This window comes from Pangasianodon hypophthalmus, chromosome 2 (genome assembly GCF_027358585.1).
Source record: "Pangasianodon hypophthalmus isolate fPanHyp1 chromosome 2, fPanHyp1.pri, whole genome shotgun sequence".
Lineage (NCBI taxonomy): Eukaryota > Metazoa > Chordata > Actinopteri > Siluriformes > Pangasiidae > Pangasianodon > Pangasianodon hypophthalmus.
This window is the reverse complement of record NC_069711.1, coordinates 23,187,191-23,211,231: the sequence shown is the minus strand read 5'-3', so window position 1 is coordinate 23,211,231 and position 24,041 is coordinate 23,187,191. Positions and strand designations below refer to the sequence as shown.

Here is a 24,041-nt window from a genome sequence, read left to right as displayed (position 1 = left end):
GGTTGGGAGGTGTCCTTGATAATACCTCTCACTCTCCTCAAGCAACGTTTTTGATAAATGTCTGAAATGTTGGGCAACTGTGTTCCAATGATGTGTTGGGCAGTTTTCACTACCTGATGTAGTGCCTTCTGCTCACACACTGTGCAGTCGTTGTACCACACTGTGAGGCAGTTTGTAAGGATGCTCTCCATTGTACAGAGATAGACGTTCACCATGATCTGAGGAGCAAGGTGAGCTTTCTTCATTTTTCTCAAAAAGTACAGGTGTTGTTGTGCCTTTTCGAAAAGAGAGGAGGTGTTGAGGTTCCAGGAAAGGTCAGTGGAGATGTGGACACCCGGAAGGGCTAGCTTACTGCTCATTGGGCCCACATTGTTTTATATATTAAAGGTGCAATGGATGCTGGATTTTATGCTTTTAGAATACTAGATGTGAAACTATACATTATAATATATGTCAGTTTTCATCCTCCATGTGAAGATTTGTGAGAACTTTGTGACTACTGGTCTGTGAATGTCCGAAACTGAGTGATTATGTGTGTGTGTGTGTGAGAGAGAGTGTGTGTGTGTGTGTGAGAGAGAGAGAGAGAGACAGAGTATATGAAGAGTGTTTATGTAACTTCCTACTGTGCGAAAGCCCAACACATTAGAGCCGCCCACCACCCAACAAAAATTTGCTCCTTTACTTGTTCTGCACAAGTACACACATGTAGCAAGACGATTAACTCTCACGGTTCTGAATAGTCATGACTTAAAAGAGTAGCTGCACAGACAATGGATCTACAGATCACCTGGTCAATATTGTTCTTCTGTCTGATTGTGCAGGTGAATTGCGACCCTTATCTGTCAAAACAAGGTAGGGAGAAAAACAGAACAGCATTTTTTTTATCATTCTATTAATTTAACACAGGAAGTGTCTGCTTATTTTAAAGTATAGCTTTAATACATTGTCCTGTGTTAATAGTGTGAAGGTACTATCAAATTACAGATTTAAAATGTACAACTGTCAAGATAGACTTGTGTACTTAAACAAGTTGAGATGTTTAATCCAGTGCATACTTTCTTAGTAGCTACATTATAGGTGCTTTTTTTTTTTTCATCCAATTTGATTACTTACCGATGAATATTTGATCTTTCATTGTTGTCATATGTATTATTTAACATGATACCGCAGTGCTGTTGAATTTATGAATCTGATTGGTCAGAAGGTGTGGATTAGTAGTGCCAGGTGCAAGACAAATCACAGGTTTATATTCATGGACTTGTATAGTGGATGCTCCACATAAACTAAGCCTAAAAACCACATTTAAAGAACACATTGCTGTTTAATAATGAAATGTATAATCATTGGTATGGGGAAGCTTTCCACACAAAGATGTTTATTTAGCATTTTTTAAAGGAGTCTCCAGTGGCTTTTTAACAGATATAAAAGTAAAGTTTTCCACCATGGGAAAGTCTTCAGGAGAGTTTATAGCTGCTGTAACATAAGTAATAACAGAAACTTTTTTGCAGATGCTCTACATCATTAAATGTAGTTATAAAGTATAAGAAAGTATCATATGTCATTCTTTCATTAATAAAAAAAACTGTAATCACTGACAAATTGCTGGGGTATAAGACATTTACATTTACATTTATGGCATTTGGCAGACGCCCTTATCCAGAGCGACTTACAATAGTGCTTTGAAGTCTATCAAAAATACATTCTGATATTGGCTCGCTAGGTCACAAACTAGGAATACCATCAGTCCAAAACTCTGTTGGGGAGTTTTTTTTTTTGTTTTTTTTTTTGTGAAAGTGCTAATTTAAGTATTTTATGAAGAGGTAAGTCTTTAGACGTCGTTTGAAGACTGCCAGTGACTCAGCTGTTCGGACATCTAGGGGAAGTTCATTCCACCACCTTGGTGCCAGAACAGAGAAGAGTCTCGATGCATGCCTTCCTTGTACCCTGAGAGATGGTGGGACCAGTTGAGCAGTGCTAGAGGATCAGAGGGAGCGTGGTGGCGCTCGAGGTGTGATAAGCTTTGAGATAAGTGGGTGCTGGTCCGTTTTTGGCTTTGTAGGCAAGCATCAGTGTTTTAAATCTGATGCGGGCAGCTACAGGAAGCCAGTGGAGGGAGCGCAGCAATGGGGTGGTGTGGGAAAATTTAGGAAGGTTGAAAACCAATCATGCAGCTGCATTCTGGATCAGGTGCAGAGGACGAATGGTGCTCAGAGCCAGACCTGCCAGGAGTGAGTTGCAGTAGTCCAGTCTTGAAATGACAAGGGCTTGAACAAGCACCTGTATGGCCTGTGAGGAAAGAAATGGACGAATTATAAGAGGAATAGATACTTTAGGATGTGCTGATAGAGGAAAATAATCCTCTGGATGCTAACAGCATACCCTGTTCTGCTTTGTTCCTTACTTATATCACAGCATTCATCATGTTTCTGTTTTCAGATCTGGCACTGCTGGCTGCTGAGCCATATCCAGCGTGTTTCACTAGAAGTTTTTCAGACTTCACCTGCTTCTGGGAGGCACCTGCGGGAAAATCCTATGACTTCCTTTATAAAATAGATGATGGGTGAGTACTATATGCAATGAAACTACTTATCTATTAAAAACCTATAATAAAATGCAATAAAGAAAATATGTAAAAATTTTTAAAAAAATCATTTGTATTGTTAATAAAAACCTCAACTCAGGAAAGGCTGTTGATTAGCTGACATGACATTAATACATGCAGTAGGACAAGGGGTACTCCAGGACTAGTACTGGGAACCTTTGCTTTAATTAATACGCTGTTTGTGATTAACTGCAGAAATTCAAAAGTGAGGCTGCAGTGTGGGTTATATTTACACCCAGAGACCTGAGCCCTTTTGAATATCAAGATTTAGTAACATACTGCAATTTAATTTATACAGTTATTATTAGTAGTAGTAATAGTAGTAGTAGTAGTAAACAATAACATAATAAAACAAATACTACAAAACAAACTATCACGTATTAACTGATGTCTGTATAAATGTTAAACAGATACATTTACACAAACATCAGTTAATACATGAGTTAATTTGTCTTGTTTTATTTGTTTTATTATGTTATTATCTACTATAATCTCTATTATCTACTATGATAATAATAATAATAATAATTAGTAGTAGTAGTAGTAGACAGTAACATAATAAAACAAATAATACACAACAAATTAAGTTAACACATGTATTAATTGATGTTTGTGTAAATGTATCTGTTTAACATTTATACAGACATCGGTTAATACGTGTTAGTTTGCTTTGTAGTATTTGTTTTATTATGTTATTGTTTACTACTACTACTACTACTAATAATAATAATAATTGTATATTATTATTATTATTATTATTATTATTATTATTTTATATAGTGTTTTTGTGGATATGTCCTTATGAGTAATTGTTATTCATTCACAGTTCAGAGAGCAGATGTAACACAAGTCAGCAGGAGACTGCAGAAGGAAAAATCCTCCATTTCTGCTTCTTCCCACCCAGTGATATCTTTATATTCGCCTACACACACGTCAAAGTGGTGGATAAAGACACCAATACATCTGTCTACACCCGCACCCTTAGTGTAGAGGACAACCGTAAGTATAATGTACACATTAGGCAGAGTTGGTGTCTGTGAATGAGTTATTAATAAGCGTTTCCTCTCTATAGGCCTGTTTTATCCTCCGTCAAATGTATCTCTTCACTCTACTGGAAAGGCAGGGCAAATTCATGTTAAGTGGCCAGCACTATCAGAAATGAAAGATCAGGTGCAGTATGAGCTACGTTACTCCTCTAAGGAATTACAGGATACAGTTGTACTGGTGAGTTGCAAACAGTCTCAAATTCATAAGCATACTTCTTCTATAAAAATGTTTTGTAGTTATTATTATTATTATTATTATTATTATTATCTTTTTGTAGAAGAAAGGCTCCAGATGTGAGCATACGTTGCTCTCCCTGGTCCCAGGACAGCCATGCACAGTGCAGATCAGGGTTAAGGCCAGTTTTGCTGATACTGGAGGCCACTGGAGTGACTGGTCAACTCCAGTTACAGTCATGGTGCCTCAGACAGCAGGTGATTTCTCACAGACGCTGTTCAACTTTTTGAACCTTTCAACAAAAAACATAAAACTATGACGAGATTTCCATGACTCTTTAATGATATAGGTAATGGGCTAGGTAACACACCATTATATGCTTTTATATGTATTGAACAATGTATCAAACTTCAGGCAATTGGTAAATAAGCAGGTGCTAATTTACATTTTACAAAAATCCATGGATTTCCCTTTAAATAATTTTTGTTTATTTTTTGTAAAGACATATCCAGACTTTCAAATGTTTCAAATTTATATTTATGGGGTGCCATTTTTAAACTTCTAAAAGCACTACAGGACAATGTCCTTTAATTTAAAAATTCTATTAAATATATAAATCCAGAGTTTTATATATTTAAAACATATATATATATATCTTTTAAAATAAATATTTAGCAACATATTAAGTATGTCATTTTTCCATATTTTATTATATTATAAATAACAATTTCGGGCTATGGTAAATATTTAGATTAAATCTAAAAGCAATTTTGAAATATATTGTTATGCTAAATATTATTTGTACTAATTAGTGTATAATGGAAGTAAATACTGTATAAGCAATAAATCTAAATATTTTATTAAAGTAAATAAATAAGGCTTGAAATTAAAATATACAAGACAAAGATTAATTAAATCTTTTAGTTTGGACACCATATTTTAAGTGATATTTGGTGGTGCATTTATTAAGTTTCATCACTGTAAACAAACAAACCCCTAGTTATCTGGCGAGATTTACAAATCTATGCACATGCTATATATTTAGTTTAAATGACAAATGCATGATTATGAACAAATATATAAATGAAAACTTATTTGTATATGAAAGATGTATGATATAGTATTTCATGCTAAATTAAATATTTAGTTTATATCTTACATCAGACATGTTAAATAAATATTTTAATAACATTTGATATACTTAAACACATTTAAATATTTCAGCTGAACATCTGACACAAATATTTGACTTATATAATCTTCCTCCCCTATCAGTCACAGCGACAGTAGTCAATCATGGGGGTCTGTGAGCTCATGCATGCAGAAGGGGGTGGATTGCACTTTCCTCCGAATGTGTTACGCCACCCCCTGATGTTACATGAGCAGCAGTTTGAAAAGATGTGGTTGGCTTCACGTGCCTTAGAGGAGCCCTTCCTGGTTGATAGCTGTCGTGTGATGGGGAGAGCTGTCTGATGGGTGGGAATTGGCCATGACTACATTAAAGAGAAAATTGGGGAAAGATCCAAAAAAGAAATCTGATAAACTGTCACAAACATGCCATTCATTCAGTGCAGCACATGAATTAATTATCTGTGGCTTTAAAAGCTAACCTCCCCTTGTTTTTCTTGTAGCTGACATTGAGTTAAAGTGTCACACTTCTGATCTGCACCAAGTCCAGTGTCAATGGAACGAGGAGCGATATGGGTATGCGAACCTACATTACCGACAAACCGACAGGTAACACTACGTCTTTTCATGGAATATACACTGTAGTCTCTGTTATTCATAATAAAAGAAATCTCTGGTTGAGTATGATGAGGCATTTGTTTCAGGAATATTTGGGGGAACTGGAAGACCTGTAACAAGAGTAATTCTTCTGCAAGTCAGTGTGTGCTCTATGGGGAGGAATACACCATGTTCCAGGTTTACCTTACAACTACATTCGGGCTCCTTAACCGAACCTTTTACATGGACGTGTTCAGGATGAACAATAGCAGTAAGCTAATTTCACACACTGTAACTTTCTTAATATGCACATTTGTGTTTCAAGGGACCGTCCTAGTACAGAATATTCACTACCGATTCTAACAGTTGATATTTATTAAAGAATGACATTTATCAGTTTAGAGCTACATTTAATGTTGTGGAATATCCACAAAACACGGTACTTCCTGTTATTCAATTCAATTTAATTTTACTAAAATACCACTTTATAGCGCTTTTAACAATGGACATTGTCACAAAGCAGCTTTACAGAAATATATAAATTCAGGATATTAATTTTCAATTTATAAATTTATGCCTAATGAGCAAGCCAGAGGCGACGGTGGCAAGGAAAAAACTCCCTGACAATATGAGGAAGAAACCTTGAGAGGAACTAAAGAGGAACTCAAAAGGGAACCCATCCTCATCTGGGTTCAACGGATAGTGCGATTATAAATAATTCCCTTCTATAACTGTGTACTACATAGTCAAAAAGGCCAATATAAACCGTCGTTCCCTCAGCAGCCTTCCCAAGCAGCTTTCCTAAGTCACTATGCTGTGCAAAAAAACACAATGGACCTCATTTATCAATCTTTTAGTAAAGCTGTTTATAAATGTTTGCATAAGCTAAACTGAACAAAAAATTTCCAACAGATTTACAAACGTTTTGGTAAGGCTGATTTTCTTCATACTAGCATGCACATGTTCATGAATACCAGTCACCTTTAAATTACGAGGCTCGTGCACAGGCACAAAATGACAAGTAAATGGCAGACATAGAAGTGAAACTTATTTTTTACTCGCCTCTATGCCAATACGATGTCTATTATTCAACCGTATAACAACTGCCAAAATCTGGAGAAAAAACTTTCTGCTGTACCCAGGTGATGGCGGACACTAAGCACATCACACAGAAAAACCACTTTTTTTTTTATTCAAAGCAAAGTCTCTCAGCAGCTGTTGGCCAGAATGCAACAATCTGCCCTTCTTGATCCCATGTTGGAAAAGCAGGAAGGCATGTGATTGACATAGCCCAATGATAGCACACTAGAGAATATAAGGCACTGCTTGAGACGTACCAGATCGGTCGCTTATCGGTCTCTTAGTGCTGGTTCTAAAAAAGTGCTGCACAGCATTAAAAGAAGATGCCACAGCAAATGGGGCTGACCTACACACTGCAGCCTGTCCTCCTTTTCTTACTTGAATGACGGGTCTTATTTGTCTTAATTTACAGATTTATTTGCTTACTTCTATTTTTTTCCATATTTAATATTTCTTTAGTTAATGCCTAGTTTAATCTGAAATGTCTGGTTTTCACAAAATATTCATTAAATTTCTCTGCATAATTGAAATACATAAGCTATTTAAACTTGATAGCATAATGTGTACATAAAAGTGCAGTAACTCATCTCAATGTATATGATTTGAAACCGAACAATCGAAATTTACATTAATTAGTCTTCTTATGCATAAATTTAAACACACACTCAGGACCATGAACATTTTTTTCTGAATTTACAGGATTTTCATGAATACCAAATATCCTATGAACAATTTATAAATAAATCCATCCCATATCCAGATTGACACCTGATCAGAATCGAGCATTCAACAGTGCTGTGATTATATATATATATATATATATATATATATATATATATATATATATATATATATATATATATTACAGTTAAACCACTGTTCTCAAAAGGAAATGCTTTATGTATTTAGAAATGTTTCATTTATTGTAATATCCTTACTTTGCACCAAGTCATTTTTTCCATGATTAGTCAAAACAGAGCCTCCAGGAGGACTTAAGGGAGAGATCATTGGAGAAAGGCTTTGTCTGAAATGGATCTCTCCTCTTCCACAAATATCTGAGCATTTAATGTATCAGGTTCGCTACCAGCTACAAGGAGAGAACAAGTGGAAGGTAAGGAAGAAGCACACACACAAGCAATAAAACTATTGAACGAAGTATATCTAAACAAGAAAGGAATATGATTAGATAGAAGAAACTTCCATCTCATACATTAACTCTGGTCGTAAATAAAACTCTTTACTGTGCCAGCTTTTTATGGTGCAAAATCCTAGTACCAGCACCTGTCTGGATGTGCAAGCAAGTGGCCAGTACACCATCCAAATAAAAGCTATGCCCAATGGATTACTGTACAGCGGGGTCTGGAGTGCTTGGTCTAAACCTCTCACAGAACAACTGTCTTCAAACACAGGTACTCAAGCTTTCACTTTGCTTTTGCTTAATAAGATGTTCACCAATATTTCTTCCCCAATACAGGGTTGCTGTTTATTGCATGTGTACCCTTTGGCTTGCTCATCATTTCTGTTGTATTGTTCTCCTTCTTCACCAGATATACTAGGTCAGTTTAAACAACATATTAACACTATACAAAATTCTAAAGAGGCAAACATGTATTTAGTGTGTGATTCATGTTATGTTTACAATCTTTGTTCTTTAGTAAGCTCAAGCAGGTTCTGTGGCCACCAGTCCCAAACCTGAATGATATGCTGGAAAATTTCCTGAAAGATATCAATGGACAACACTGGGTAAATTACATCTTGGCATACTAATAATACAATTCTGCAAGCGGACCATACTAGCTGGCTTGTAGGGTGTCACATATTATTAACCCATAGCTAAAATAAGTGCACATAATGTTGCCAAATAACTACTTTATTCACTATTTATATGCACGTTTTTGCTATATATGTCTAATATGTGACCCATGGTACTGGTGTTATGAATTCCATATTTATTTTATTTACCAGAAGTAATAATGCTGTGCTAATACTCTAGGAGCCCAACATCAGCATCAAGCAGTGTGATGACGACACCCCTGCTTCTGTGGTGGAGATCATGTCTGAAAAGGAGGCTCAAGTCATAAAGAAACCTTCCTGGCCATCTAACTGCCCATATTTCCCACAATACCGGTCGGCTGTGGATAGCAATGAGGAGCATGCAGTGCATGGCCTAGAGATGACCCGAGAGTATGTAATCTTAAAGTCTAGCCCTGTCAATGACATCTCAAGCCTGACTGGGAATGATTATGTGTATGGACTGAATGCCTCATCGGATCAGCTTGAGGAAAGTGTCTGCTGTTATTCTTCTCTCTGTTCGGACACTTTTTCAGCCTCCACCACCAACATCGTCAACCATTCCTATTTGCAGGCTGAGTTTGGGAGCCTCCACACCATAACTGGCCATTATACCAATCTGGAAAATGTAACAACGTCTAAGGAAGAGTGAAAAGAAGGAGTAGATTCATCTTCGAGTAGGCATAGTGCAGTAAAAGCAGGGCAAAACCTTTTGGAGTTTAACCTACATGCAGTAGGTAAACCCTGTCAGGTTTGAAAGCATTGAAGTAAAATAGAAAACAAGGTCAGAACTCTGAGATCAAGTGTAAATATGCTTAGATTGCATCTCTAAGAGTAGTGTAAATATGCTTTTTGCTTCCGAACTGAAGGATAGAGGTTGTACCGTATGAAAAATATCTGAAGACATTATTCTCAAAGTGAAAGTCAGGCCAATTAGAGGAAGAAAAAAAAAAAAACACCACGGCGCGTTTCAACAAAACCAAATTAAAGAAATTTCAAAATTACTCAACAGTAGTTCCCGGTGTTAATAGCCTCTTATTTCTCATCGTCATAACTGATATTTTATAAGACAGATGAAAAGCTACAACGCTCATTCCAACTCAGCTCATCATATTCTTAGGCACATAAATGTAGATGGAACATAAAAAAATACCTTGATGCATAAGAAGTTAAAACCTGCCATACTTTTCTGACCCAAATATTGGAAAAAGAACTAATCTTTGTGGCAAACATTTATTGCATTTTTGCCAGTTGTATAATTTTATTAGCGGAGAAATGAAGTTCACCGTATTGCAAACTATTACATTTATTCAGTGTGAAATCACTAAAATGAGCTTGAAATACATATTATAAAATGGCTTTATATAATTAACATATACAGTATAGCAAAATATTTTGCAGATGTGTTATGTATATTTAGCAATCTTATGTATGTTATTTTAAATTAGATTAATATCTGCATTATTTTCTCAATCTATTTTCAAAAAATGTTTTCATTTCTAGTTTTTCATTTCCAGTTTTTTTTACCTTCCATATTTTAATTAAAACATTCTACCTAAACTGCAACTTCTTGTACTTTACTTATACTAATATCTCTCATCCAATAATGAGCATTTTTGTCATTAGAAAGTTGGTTTTTGTTGGCAGTTATTTACTTAAGCTTTGGTTTGACCACTTCTTCATGAACAGAAAGTCCTGAGTCAGTGGTTTTAGTTTCTTATGAAGTTCCCCAGAAACCACATTCACACTCACGCTAAAATATGGTATACTTGTGTGATCTAGTTACTGTGGTTACAACTAACCGGATCACCAAAAAAAAAGAAGAAAAGGGGAAAGAAAAAAAAACGAAAAAAGAAAAAAAAAACTTGTAATTATTTTCGACAGCTTTATTTAGAGTTCATGTATATTAAAACTAAAACCATAAAGATCATAAAATATTATTTGGCTCTTGAAAGCGCTACAAACTTCATCCCACACACATAATGAGACAGACCTTACTGGATTATAAGCAGTGAACACAATAGGGGGAGGCTTGCTCTCCAATGTTAAAAATGAAATATTTCTTTACTTGTAATCAGTCTATTTTGTGCTCAACACCAGAGAATTAGTAAAATTACCTAACTGAGAAGCCCAGATTGATGTAAAAAATACTGTTATTTTACATACAAAGCATTAAGTGCTCAGTGCCACTAGCCAAAGAATGCCAGAGTCTGAGTCTAATATATATACATTTCCTGTGAGGGATCTTGCATCACTTGTGCATTGAAAGAAGATGCACTACTTCTGTTAACTTCTAAAGACATCAGCCAGTCTGATACTTCTAGTCAAGCAGTACCAGGTAGTATCATTTGGTCCAGGGGTATAAATCCAATCAAGTATGTCCTCCATTTCAGCTTTACTGAGGTTTTAATGTAAAGTTTCTTTGAGTTAGATAGCATTACACACACACACATTCTCAGTCTGCCTTCAGGGCATACAGCACATCATCCTGACTGAGATTGAGGCGAACACGGAGGAGAAGATCCAGACGGCTGGGCTCAAGCAGGAGCAGACGACAAGCTCCTAACCTCTGACACACTGCCAGGCTCTCAGACACGCTCACGGGCTGTAGGCCTTCTACCCGACACAGAGCCTGGTGCTGTACAAACACCTGAGAAATAGGAAGAGAAACAGTGCTTACTTAACACCAACTGACCATATTCACAGGTCAACCACACTGCTTGTCACATCAGGCTCAGGGTGTGAGAAATATGTGAAAAAGTTGTTGGGATCCATTTCCCCAGAAATAACTACACCACAGCACTGCTGGAGTCTCGAATCAGACTGGTCAGAAAGTTGATTAACTTTCTATAACAGCAGATCTGACAGTAGTACAACAGGCAATCTACATAAATGGATTAAAAAAATGTGTAGTTTTCTGCATTTTATTTATGTTTCTTCGAGGAGATTTTTAGCGTTTTGGAAGGAGCCTCCAGTGTCAGTGTTTTTAAACAGTTCAGCAGTAAAGCTATAACCAAGTTTTCACACACAGGAAGGTCTTCAGGACAGCTCTTCAGGGTTTTGTGGTTTCTTGGGAACATGATCAACTGCACTTTTTTGTCTTATTAATTCAAGAGAAAGAGGAAGAAAAAAAAAAAGAAAAGAGGTTGGTGGGGAAACATCTGTCTAGAAAGTATGATGTGTCATTCTTTAATAAATAAAAACTGTTGTGGTATAAGAGGAATAATACACTTTGGGATATGGTGTTATAGGAAAAGAATCAGCTTCGCCCCAAGCTGTTATGTATTATTTCTTACTTATCACATTGATAAACACAAAAGGAATACAGTACATGTCACACTTTAAACGACTGTAGTTGGCTTTGTATTACACATTTGACTTTTCCCACTCTTGGGTTTCTCATGAAAATCCAAAATACATCTAATGCTGTACTTTGCACTCCATTTTCTCTATACTCAATATAAAAAATATATATTTCAAAATATATTCCATTAATTCTCACTGAGAGTACTGTTTTAGAATTACCACTGCATGCTGTAAGATTAATTTCCCACAACCTGGCTAATAAGTCTCATTTTATCCAACTGAGTGGAAATTAATCTTCCAAAAACATCTAGCACTTTTTATGGTTTCTTTAATGATCTGTTCATGATTAAAGCACCTGTAATGTGTTCCTAAAACATTAACTTCAGTGAAATTTAACTGAGCATGTTCTGAAAGTGTGTTGAGTTTGGACTTAGTCAACAGACAATGCAAGGATGATTATTTGGGCATGTTCTGAATAAATGTTATGTGCGCAGTGAATATGACGTTCATCACAACCTTACAGCCACACATCAAATCAGACACTACCTGCTGAAAGGTGGCCTCTTCAAGACCCAGTCTGCGAAACTCTGCAATCACGGCCCTCAAGAAGAGCTGCTCCTGCAGAGAGGCACATCTGAAATAAACAGGACCACGATTAAGTACCAGGAGCAGGACTGCATCATACAAACATAACCATGATTGAAAATGATGCTTATTTACTCAAATTATTCCGTCAAATGAAGAACGAAAAAGTGGTATAAACAGCCCTTTTTTTTTGCATTGCACATAAATGCACACATAAATCTTTGAATAATAATAAGCTTGCCTCTTGGGCACATTTAATCACAAATAAACCCAAAAAGATTTAAATACATACACATACATACATATATATAAATGCAATAAAACAGACAACTAAAATATAATGTGCCAACTTAAGCCAAACTCTATTCAGGAAACAAACACCACACTTTGCATAAACCCACACCCAGGAATTATATGTCCACACAATCTCAAACACACCTGATAGCCGTGATGTAGGAGGAAGAGAACATTTCATCTAAGGCTTCCATCACATGACTCATTCCAACCAATCCGATGGCACCCTTCTGACCAGAGTGCTCACAGATCTCAGTAGCACGTCTGCAGATATCTAGACAGCGACGCGCATCACCTGACAGCGCTGCAACCTGGAGTGCAACATGACAATCACAATCAGAGAAGCAATCAGAAAATCAGGAAAGAGTACATTTAAGAGCAGTTTCGATGGGGAGTACTCAAGGACACTTATTCAACGTGGTCTTCCTGCAATGTTACGTCTATGGCAGAATCCTACATTATCCTACATCCCACATTACATACGGTCTAGAGAAGCATTATGTCATACACCAAGTCTGTTAAGCCTCATAGATGATTGAAGCCCAAGATTGGGTGATTAAACAATCAGACTGAAGATTTTCTTTTCAACTACTTTACTTTTGATGATTACTTTTAGTGAAGACATAATTTTTTTCCCCAAAGTAACAGTTTTTAGAATAAGGTTTTTTTTTTTTTTTTAAATATTCTACCACATCTGCTTCAATTTTCTAAACTGCAGTAGTGGTCCTTTTGTGCCTGTCAAATCTGTGATTATCTTTGGTGCGTCTCCGAGGGCTTTTGGAAAGGCATTATACAATTTCAACCTCATTACCTTTCTGGAGACCAGCTGAAGAGCATCTTCCTCAAAAGCTTTTACTCGGTTCAGGCGAGATGTGATAATTTGCTGCAGCTGCTTAAAAGTGTACGGTTGGAAGGACATGCGCGTCAGCCCCTGCAAAGCCACACACACATATTGGTCGTTTTTCTTAAACATATTTTACAAATAATTCCATGTGATACTACTAATACTAATATTCCATGTCACAACTCATAAGACACACTGCAGTTATTGTAAAAGCTTGTTGATGGGAGTCTTACCAGGCGACTGGCTACACGGTTGATCATGATCCTCTCAGGCAGGTCCATAGTGTTAGCGATAGTCAGGACCACCAGGCGCGCATGCCGTCTCGTTGGCCAGTCAAATAAATTATACATGACATTCTGCTTCCTGGTCCATAAAAGGTCCAGCTGGAAAATGTTCATAACTTTATTAATCATGTGTTATCTACATAATGTGTATCTACACTATACATCTAATGTATACGTTTATTCATTTAAAACAGTACTTTTTTCAGTACTTTTTCCAAAAGAGTGCCATGTAAGCATTTAATTAGTGATGTCATAAAATAGGCTGCAATACGCAAATTAGCTGATTTGTGTAGTACAGTGTGCACTGTACTTGAGTGTCTTATTGTCTGAAACAAAATACATTTTTGTTTGTGTTATATTTTTAAAACGTTTGGCTACTCGCTGCAAATTGAGATATTCCCACTGACTGGTCATACAAATGCTAAAATTCAGTTAGCTAGTTAGTCAGGTAATTGGTATAACAAGGGGGTGTGAAGGCATTTTTAAACTGGTGTATCACACAAATTCATAGATACTGGATTTTGTTTTTTTTAATAAGGATGAGGTGTAGATGTTCTTAGGCCATTGGCAGTACTTTCTTGAGCTCACTCTCTCTTTTTGAAAACAATTTCTTAGCCATTTTAACAAATATTGAACATTATATTTGTCAGAACATGACACTTTGTGAGAATTCCATAAAGCAAACCTGTACTGAACATTTATGCTGCATTTAAATTCAGACCAACCCTTTATATCCTTTTATATAATAATTCAGAATTTAAAATGCCATTTAGGAACTTTTAAAACAATCTGATTTACAATTTTTTATGCTCAGATTTTTTTTTAAACATCCTACAGATGCCCTGTATTGGTTTTGGGAGCTCACCTCGTCCACCAACAGCACTGTGGTCTCTTTCTTCGGTGCTGGTGTACTGAAGCGTTTCTCCAGCAGGGCAGAAGCATGGTCCGCTGTCACTTTCTGATCAGTCAGTTTCTATAACATGCCACACCATAACATTAATAAAAAAAAAATCAGTATGAGTAGAAAAAAGATGGAGAAAAAAAGAGGATTGATGGAGGAAATACAGCCATAGTACACACCTGCAGAATCTGGACATAGGCCTGGTGCGGGTCGGTCATCTTCATGCCGTTGATCTCTATGAAGCGGAACGGTGGGATCTCGTCCTGATCTGCTGCCTGCTGCAGAGACCTGATCACTTCATGCACCGTGGCCGTCTTCCCCGTGCCAGGAACGCCTGAGATATACATACACCTGTAGAACATCAAACACACAGCATGCAATTAAAAACCACTTTTTATCCAAATGAGCAGGACTGAGTTGGGAAATTTTATGCACAACACAGCTGGACACACCCTCCAGTGCCATCCATGATCTTGCTCTCCACAAAGTTGTAGATATCTTGGAACTCCTGCTCTCGACATGGCAGAGACTCGGGAACTGAAGATACATGCAACCTATTGAGGAAAGAAAACGATTTAAAGACACGGGGTAAAACCAAATGAAAACATATATACTTCTGGAAGCAATTTCAAAGTGATGAGTAAAATATTTAGAGCTCTGCAATGATATATGTATCTGTATCTGCTGCTAAGTCACAATGAACCTCACCAGAATGCAATCAGATTGGACTGAAGCAGCAATGATGTGGAATAGCAGAAAGACTCTCTATTAGCATAGGTCATAGACTCTACTAGTCTATACTTCATTTGCACACCAAGGTTAGAGATTTCATATAGCTACAGAATTTAATAATAAATAAAAGGAAAAGTATAGACTAATATCTTTGCCCTATGCATGTGGAACTCACACAAATCACTCAAGCATGGAGAACACGGAGCCAGCATTATTGCTGGTTATATCTATTTATATAATTATATCTATACACCACAGGAAACACTGCTTTGTAAAATAGCCTCCAGAAAGAGTTACGACACTGTCTTACCTTGCCCTTGCTTCCTCCAATACATTCCCAGGCTTCCTGGCTGGCAGACTTCTGCTAGGAATGCTGGGAGTGGCATGTCGAGGCGTACGGGGAGTGGGAGGAGCAGACTACATTCAGTGGGAGTGGGGGGGGGGGACAAAACATAATATAAATTTAAAATGTAATTAATTAGACACGGTTCTATTTAGAACAATACTTTTAATGCGTTTCTCAGTACTGAGAAACAAATGTAAAACTCGTTTATAATGGAAAGCTACAGGCAACTGAAACTGAAGAACTCCGTCTGAAAACTATAAAGGTGAGTGCAAAAGGTCTGCATCCTTCATGACGAATGGAGAATACATACAGAATACATACAGAATACATACATAATACATGAGGAATGGAGAACACATTAGCAGAAGTTTGTGGCACTTCACGATATGATGTGAACGAGATCATTATGCTCTTCTCACTATTAATATCTTAACCTAGACTATTTGACTACATGTGGGACATGAAAGAAAGAGCAAGAAAGTGAGTGATTGCAAAACCGTGCAGGAAAATATAAAACAGTGATAAAACAAACAGACTGGTGAGAAGAGTCCTTCAAAAGCTGTTGCCATGATCACATTTCAGGAGTGTAGCTGATCACAGTCTGACTGATGAAGAAGAAATGAAGAGGCTGTGGAACCTAACACACTAAAGATTTTGTTGCTATGAATTACATTTGCTTAAATTTAGACTTTAATTTATAAATATTCTTAAGTTTGACTGCCCCTGTGCATTAACACCAACTTCTTTCTAAACGCTAGAATGTGCAAAATGTCTCAAAGATTTTTCCTCCTATTTTAACAAACATATATAAAAATGTTGAGGGGAAAAATTTTGCTATTTATTTCTTTTTGTTTAATCTGATTAAATAATAAGATTATCATCATCCGGTTTAGACTCTGAGCTAGTGATTGAGAAGGTTGATGATTGAGATTGGGCCATTGAGCAAAGCCCATAAACCTAAAATGTATAAATTTAATCCTCTCTTATTTGCAAATAGACCTAGTATGAACATAAATATGAATTCTTTAGTCACTCTACTACGTTTTACTGCTTTGTGTTGCTGTACCTTCTTGTTCGGAGTTTTGCGAGGGGTTCTTGCAGAAGCACGGGTCCTTTCAGTTGACGGTGTTCTCGGACCTGCCGATCGCCTACTCCTCTTCACCACGAGCTCGTCTTCACTGTCCATTTTCGTCTCCTCTTCCTCTTCACTGCTGCTCTCCAGATCAATCTTAGAGGGCACGAAACAGCCGTCATCATCAGCGTCTTCCCCATCAGACTGCAGGTCATCATGGCTAGTCAAGATGTTCCTATTGCACAAGTCAATACAATACACCAAAATAACCATGAGAGAAATAAGAGAGAAGAGTGCACAATATCCCAGCCTGAGAACTCACAGCTGCTTTCGTATGCGAGAGGACACAAGCTGGGCCGATTTCCTCTTGGAGAGTGGAGTGGCAGTAGTTTGCGGAGGCGAATCTTCGTGCTCTTCTTCAGCCCTGAGAGCAGAATGATCACAAACACAAAGCAGTGTTTACATGCAGAGATTTTCCTCAGTGCATACGTACACAAACTTAGCACCTTGGCAACACCCTTATTACAGTACGTGCACTTTACCTTTAATCCAAGGACGGTCATATAGTGTCAATGTTAACAGAACGTTTATTCGATTTGGCCAAAAGCTGTTTATTCTGTTTTCTGACTGAGCCACAGAGAAACTTATCATAAAATTTATAGCTGTGTGTGTGTGTGTGCGCAAGTGTGTTAGGTTTCATATATGTGAATTCATTGTCACAAATCAAACAAGTGGGCAATAGGATAGTATTAATATTTTTAAAAAATGAACCAAGTCATCTCAGTTCAATTCAAACAAATTTTCTTTGTTAATTTTGCAGTATATTTTTGGACTGTTGTTTTGTCATAGCATACACACACACACACACACACTTCAAAAACCATGGAAGATGCTTGTACTGAACTGCACATACAAAAATGTAGAGGGAGAACACAACTTAGTGCAAATGTTTTGGCTCAACAGAAAATATAACTCTATATACTTACAGCACGGCAAGAGCAGGCTCTCGGACCGTAGCTGACTCTCTCCTCCTGGATGGAGTTCTTGCGCTGCCAACAGACAAGACACACAAGAGTTACTAATGTCATCACTTTTCAAGATGCTTATCCATGTTCCTCCCACTGTAGACATGTTTGGTGAAACAGATTTCCAACAGATGCACATCGAGCTCTAGATAGGTGCGTCCTCTATGTGCTGCAAAATGATTATATTATGTCCACAGACAACCAATCATATTCCAAACAAATAGATGCCATGGTGTGCTGTCCAAAATCAAACAAAGATTCTGAACCTTCACCAATATCAGTGCTTTGCAGTGATGTAGTTCTTTGAGGAAGAACCATGGTCAAAGTAAAACTGCTAGTGCACGTCATCAGAAATCAGATCAGTGGGAACAAAGTAGTTAGAAGAAAAAAAAACAAGCAATTCAAAGGTGTTGAAATCAGGTTTTGTGACTTGGCAAAACATCCCCTTAACTCCACCAACAGTGTTACCAAGCGTGCACTGCGTGTCTGCTCACATCACCATAAAGCAGGGAGTCGAACTTACTTGTGCCCCCTCAGACCAGCTCTCCTGGGAGTGGCCTCTCTCCTACGAGGAGTCCTGCCTTTACCGATGAGTGGCTCTGACTCAAACACATTGTCTTCCAGAGGCTCGACCCCGAGCAAGTCCCTGAGAGAGCAGCAGCAAGCTTTGCAGAAGGCTTTTCTTTACATTAATCATTAATTAGAGTGACAGCTCTGAATTAAATGTATAACTTTGTCTTCTGCTGAATGCAGCAGAGAACTAGAATGAATTATACCATGGTCTGTCTTATTCGATTCTGATTGGCTGGAAGGTGTGCGTTCAAATCGTTAAATGCACAGATAGTTCCAGTCAATTTAATCACCGTTCAAAATTAATGCACTGCCTATAAACAATAATAATCATACTAACATACAGTTACAGTTACATACAGTAGTTAAAGTCACAGCTTCGTTATTAGCAGAAATGCGGCACAGGCGCAGGTAATTCACACACGCTCACACTCTCTCTCTCTCCCGCTCTCTCATAACTATTTATAATTATTTATTCAAATAAACGTAATCTTATTGTAGCTCTGACAATAGAGCTGCAAGATTTATTATTGCACTTCTAATTCATTACAGTTTCTATATTAACAACTTCCACAAGGACTTGTATGGTGGACGCTCCATGTAAAAATTTTTTTTTTTAATAAAAATGTGTAATTGTTGATCTGGTGACATTTTTGTGAGGAGACATTTATAAAGAACATTCTGGAAGGAGTCTCCAGCGTCAGCTACTTTATGATGGTCAGGGGTAAAGTTGTACACAGGTTTTCTGCTACAGGAAAGACTTTAGGGTGTCTCTCTGTAACTTGACAAGCTATGCTTTTTGTTTTTTTTGTCTTATTAACCTCAAAGAGACTGGGGGGAGAAAAAAAAAAAAGAGGCTGCTGAGAGAATGACTGTTAGAGAATAGCTGCCATAACATTAGTGATATCAGGAACTAAGTTGTTTCACAAAAGGTCCACAACATTAAACATAACTATAAATGGATAAAAAGTACATGACGTTCTTTAAAAAAACAATACGGATTGTAATATTTGTATAAGAAGAATGAAATACTAAGTGGTAAGAGAAACTGTGCTTTGCGTCAGGCCGCATCACACCGCCACGTTGTTGATTACGCTCCTATAACAGCACATCCCCATGTCTTATTTTATCTTTTTTTACATAAAATACACAGAAGACATGCACATCTGCTAACATCATATCTCTAAGCTGACCTGGTGGAGGAGGTATCACAGGCAGAGTGACTGGGTTTATCGGGGCTTTGCAGAGGCTGGATGGACAGATTCTCCTCCTCAGGTGTGTTAGAGACTGTGCTTGGGAGTGGGGTCAGATGGATGGAGATGGAGATGCGACGAGGTGGAGAAGCACCTAGTTTGCTGCCCAGCACTTCCTCCGTCTCCTTGTCATCATCCAATATCTCTCCAAGAACATCGTCTCTTGTCGGTTTCTTCCTCGGACCTAAAGCGGACAATAAATAAATAAATCAATCAGACATCATTGTGTGTCTGTGTGTCATTTATTTTGCTGGATTTAGATGTTGAACTAACCAGATAAACACATTCTGAGCTTATAATAGCAGTATATGAAAAGGTTGCTGCCTTATTGGGTAAAGCCTTCCTTCTGAATTAAATTACTAGCATCAATTAATAATTTCTTCGAAAATGTTGGCACTGTGCTAAACGTGATGCGTGTTTACATGCACTTTTACATTTACTTCAACACTAATCAGCTGCACCTGAAACTGACGCCATCTGCAATAAAGCAAATTTTGTGAAAATTAATTGTACATAAAGTGAATTACAGTCGACTACATGGGGCAGATCTGTATCCCTCCGGAGACTTCCACTAGCTCAAGCCAAGACTAAACACAAAGCTAACTAACATGATGGCCCATGAGTATAGAACACATTAACAAACAAAAAGCAAAACAGCAAATAAAAACACAGCAAAACCAAAAAACACAAAAACAAAATCAAAAAACCCACAACAAATACGAAAACACAACACCAAATTCGGAAAAATATACAGCATTAACTCAAAGAGGAAAGATCCTTATTGAACATCACATACTCGCTGCTGATTGGCTACAGAGCCTGTCAGTCTGCAAGACTGTGGAAAACGGAGCGCTGAAGGAAGTTTACGGTAAGAGGACATATGAGCCTGAATACGTATATTTATTCTAGCTAATTTTTATCAAAGATATTCATATTATGGTATTTTAGATATGCGGTCAACTTTGCGCTGCATTAATATGAGTATGAGAATGCTGAAAAGCTGTGTAAAGAAAGCCGTTTTCACTAGGCTAACTAGATAATAAACTGAAAAAGTGCAGTACTGGAACTTTGTGATAGCTGTAAGCTGTGTCCAATCAGCAACAAGCATGGTGATGTTCAATAAGGACCCACACATTCTGTTCTTCCATTAATTTTGATGGGTTTCTGAATTTGGTGTTCTGTTTCTTCTGTGGTTTTGTTTTTTTTTTTTTTTTTTGGCATTGTTAGTCTGGTACTGTGTTTTTCACTTATAGGTCACTGTAATATAAGCTGTTTCCATCTAAACTTGCACAAAAAGCAGAATAAAATGTCAACATAAAACAAAGGAGGCAACAAGTTCAGTCAAAGCATTTGAAAAGCACGGACTAGGAAACTCCACCAGCACTCACTGCACAGGTCGAGCTTCTTGCGGATGTTTGGGTTGGAGGAGACTCTGCCTCTCCTCTTCACGTTCAGTAGTTTAGCGGCGGACAGTTTGGAGGCGGAGTGAGCCGACTCGGCCTCGGTGGAAGCCATCTTGCCGGTGCTCATGCTGCCGCGCGTGCTGACGCCGGACATGGCCCGCTTCATCACGCTGGGGTCCGGGGTGGGGAGAGCACGGAGTCGTCGTGCATGCTGGGCCGGCGGTGGGGATTTAGGGCTTTGAGGGGGCTTAATCAACTCAGAATCCATGACTTGAAATTTCTTAGTGTCCCATGTAAGTTTAACAAACAGAGTGTCTTTGCTCTTGTCATCAGGGAAAGGAGCCTCAGCAGGAATGTGTTTAACCTACATGAGAAAGGGAAACACAAAGCAAAGACCATGCATATCACTATTTACAACACAAAACCCTACACTATTCAGGTTATTAACTAAAAAATCTTCTGCATACATTTTCTGCCACATCATAGACTTTTTACTGTCTCCTGCCTGAACTAATTCATTTTTAAATAAATACACATATACACACCTGAACTGTTGCTAGGATGGTCTGAGCGTCCACTTCATTTTCACAGGAGCGATCCTGGTAGTAAAAGATTTCTTGTGGATGAGGGTCCCGGCCCAGTAACTTCCTTTTGTTCTGGGGTATTTCACACATCCGCACAAACCACTGCACCACCGCCCTCTTCTGCTTACCCGTATCTAACGGACATTCAGAGGTTATTAATCCCAGGAACAAGCGCTGAGCTGTCGCACAAAGGCTATGTTCACATTACTACGCTGAAGTGACACAAATCTGATTTTTTAATGACTGTGTAGATGCAAAAGTCTGATCTTGACCTGAGCCACTACGTTCACATTACAAGCTTCTTTGCACAATTCTGATTTTTTTACTCACGTTGAATCTGCCCATTTTGATGATTCACATTTGTACAACATACATACACACATGGCCCATACGTGTCTATCTTTAATGAGAATCCACTTGTCCTCCAAAATATCCAGCATGCGCACGTTAATTTCCTGAGCAATAAACATTTCTTGGTTTTGGTAGGTTCCTTACAGTTTTGCTTGAAGCGATTCCCCAAATATGAAATAACCGATCACCAATTTTATCATCTTTCTACTAAATATAGTCATCGCTGTTGCTTGTCTCCATTGGTGATCTGTTGAAATGCAGATATGACAGTGATGCGCAAATTAAAGTTGGCACCAGGCCAAAAGAATTCCGCACAGACATTTTTCGGATATATATCAAAACTAGGAGCACATATGAAACTGGCTGATTTGAAAAGATTTTGTTCTGTCCATATGATCATGAAGAAACAGGATTAGGGCTGTAGTCAAGACCGTCACTGCCAAGTCCAAGACTTGCAAGATGCAGAGATGGAGTCAAGAGTCAAGAACAAGTCAAGATTGAGTCTAAATGAAAGCGTGACAGAGTCGAGATCGTGACCGGAAAAAAAAAAACCAAAAACATCAAATCCTTTTCAAGGTCAAGTCTTTACTTCATCTAGGTGGCTTCAGAAATAGTAATTACTTCTTGTTCGGCATTGTGCATGTGGAAAGAAAGAACAAACATTACTTTTCACAAACTCTCAGTCGAGACCAAGACCATGCTGCCTAAGTCTAAGTCCAAACACCAATATGTCTGAGATATGTCCAAGTCAACAGAGGAAAAAGTCTCGAGACTAGACTTGAGTCCTAAATCTGTGTCCCTTCAACCTGATAATGTGAGCTGAGCCTAGAAGATGAGACGAACATTAATGTGACAGTGTGGAAGGAGACAGCACTTCTTACCATCACAGAAAAGCTTGAGGAGCTGTGCGACGTACGGGTTGTCATCGTCATCTCCTTCAATCAGAATGCACTGACCCACTGACACCACTACATCGTCCGGCCTTCCTTCCACAGATACGGTCAAAGACCTGAGAAGCATTTCATACATCTTAAAACTGCCATGATTTAAAACCTAAACAACTTCACACCAAGATCTGAGTTACACAGCTGCTTTTTATTCCCAGCTGAAGTCCAGCTGTCAGAAACAGGACTGATGAGGTCTGAATCCCAAGCTCACTGTGTGCTCCAGCACTGCACTTACTCGTGATAGAGTCTCTTCAGCTTTCTGTCTTCACTGATCGGATTTCCGGGCCATGTGTAAGTTCTTCGCACGCGCAGTCTTGTGAAGTAACGACTCATTTCCCTGAAATGATACAGAAGAGGTACTAGGCTGCATTACAGGCATACACACATTACCTACTGATCAAAGTACTGAGCCAAAGTACTGTGGCTGAACCCCAAATGATTCGTCCTGATTCAAAGTATAAAACATCATATAAAGTGTACAAGCCATTAGTTCACAGCTGATGCAGTGCACTCATATAGGGAGCAGGGAGCCATTTGGGATTGGGCCTTTCATCACATCTCTGCCCACACTGATCTCCTTACCTTTAAAACTCCTTTAAATTATATTAATGCGTGTTAATCCGGTTGCACGTGTGCACATTGACCGTGTAAGAATAGTACAACTCGCTGTAAACTCAAGATAAAAGTTTTAAAACCTAAATCTACAACTAACACAACTATAATCTGAACAAAACCTCCGCTACATAAAGTCACGACCACTTTTTCGCGCGTAAATGACGTTTTGTTACTGTCTACGCCTACTTGACCAGCGGAAGTGGTTAATATCACACCCGGAAGTTGTTAGTTATTGGCGGAATCTCAACCAAAACCCTGTTTTCTGTATGAGTGCACTACGTAGTGTGTTACATTTTACATCTTAAATAGTGCGCTACACTTCACACCCGGAAGCATTTAGTCATTGGCGGACTCTCAAATAAAACTCTTTATTAGTGCACTACGTAGGAAATGGCTTATATACCCTTAGTGTCTTATATGTTCAGTAATTAGCTATTTGAAACGCAACTATTCACACCCGGAAGCGTTTAATTACTGGCGGGATGTCAAACAAAGCTGTTTGCTATACGA

At 38.0% G+C, this 24,041-nt stretch overlaps 2 protein-coding genes across 4 annotated transcripts; one reads left to right on the top strand and one right to left on the bottom strand.

Moving 5' to 3' along the window:
* The first annotated feature begins 676 nt into the window (after window positions 1–676).
* On the top strand, window positions 677–9,428 carry mpl (MPL proto-oncogene, thrombopoietin receptor). 2 transcript variants are annotated; one of them, XM_026933572.3, is made up of 12 exons: window positions 677–852; window positions 2,437–2,560; window positions 3,429–3,601; window positions 3,675–3,826; window positions 3,927–4,080; window positions 5,455–5,560; window positions 5,656–5,819; window positions 7,597–7,739; window positions 7,878–8,037; window positions 8,103–8,184; window positions 8,284–8,371; window positions 8,622–9,428. In XM_026933572.3, the coding sequence occupies exons 1-12, from the start codon at window positions 771–773 to the stop codon at window positions 9,069–9,071; spliced, it is 1,878 nt and encodes a 625-aa protein (XP_026789373.2). In that variant the 5' UTR covers window positions 677–770; the 3' UTR covers window positions 9,072–9,428. The 2 variants fall into 2 exon arrangements, with proteins under 2 accessions (XP_026789373.2, XP_034167954.2); XM_034312063.2 differs by lacking the exon at window positions 677–852 and adding an exon at window positions 1,862–2,228.
* Window positions 9,429–10,290: 862 nt separating this feature from the next.
* Window positions 10,291–24,010, bottom strand: orc1 (origin recognition complex, subunit 1). 2 transcript variants are annotated; one of them, XM_026933081.3, is made up of 19 exons: window positions 23,499–24,010; window positions 23,152–23,253; window positions 22,851–22,978; window positions 21,580–21,752; window positions 21,020–21,398; window positions 19,572–19,815; window positions 18,332–18,454; window positions 17,770–17,832; window positions 17,106–17,207; window positions 16,778–17,018; window positions 15,676–15,782; window positions 15,086–15,187; window positions 14,813–14,984; window positions 14,598–14,705; window positions 13,682–13,831; window positions 13,416–13,535; window positions 12,749–12,915; window positions 12,272–12,359; window positions 10,291–11,069 (listed from the first exon to the last, which is right to left on the bottom strand). In XM_026933081.3, the coding sequence occupies exons 2-19, from the start codon at window positions 23,247–23,249 to the stop codon at window positions 10,875–10,877; spliced, it is 2,760 nt and encodes a 919-aa protein (XP_026788882.2). In that variant the 5' UTR covers window positions 23,250–23,253; window positions 23,499–24,010; the 3' UTR covers window positions 10,291–10,874. The 2 variants fall into 2 exon arrangements, with proteins under 2 accessions (XP_026788882.2, XP_026788884.2); XM_026933083.3 differs by lacking the exon at window positions 18,332–18,454 and having other exon boundaries at window positions 23,499–24,009.
* Window positions 24,011–24,041: the final 31 nt, after the last annotated feature.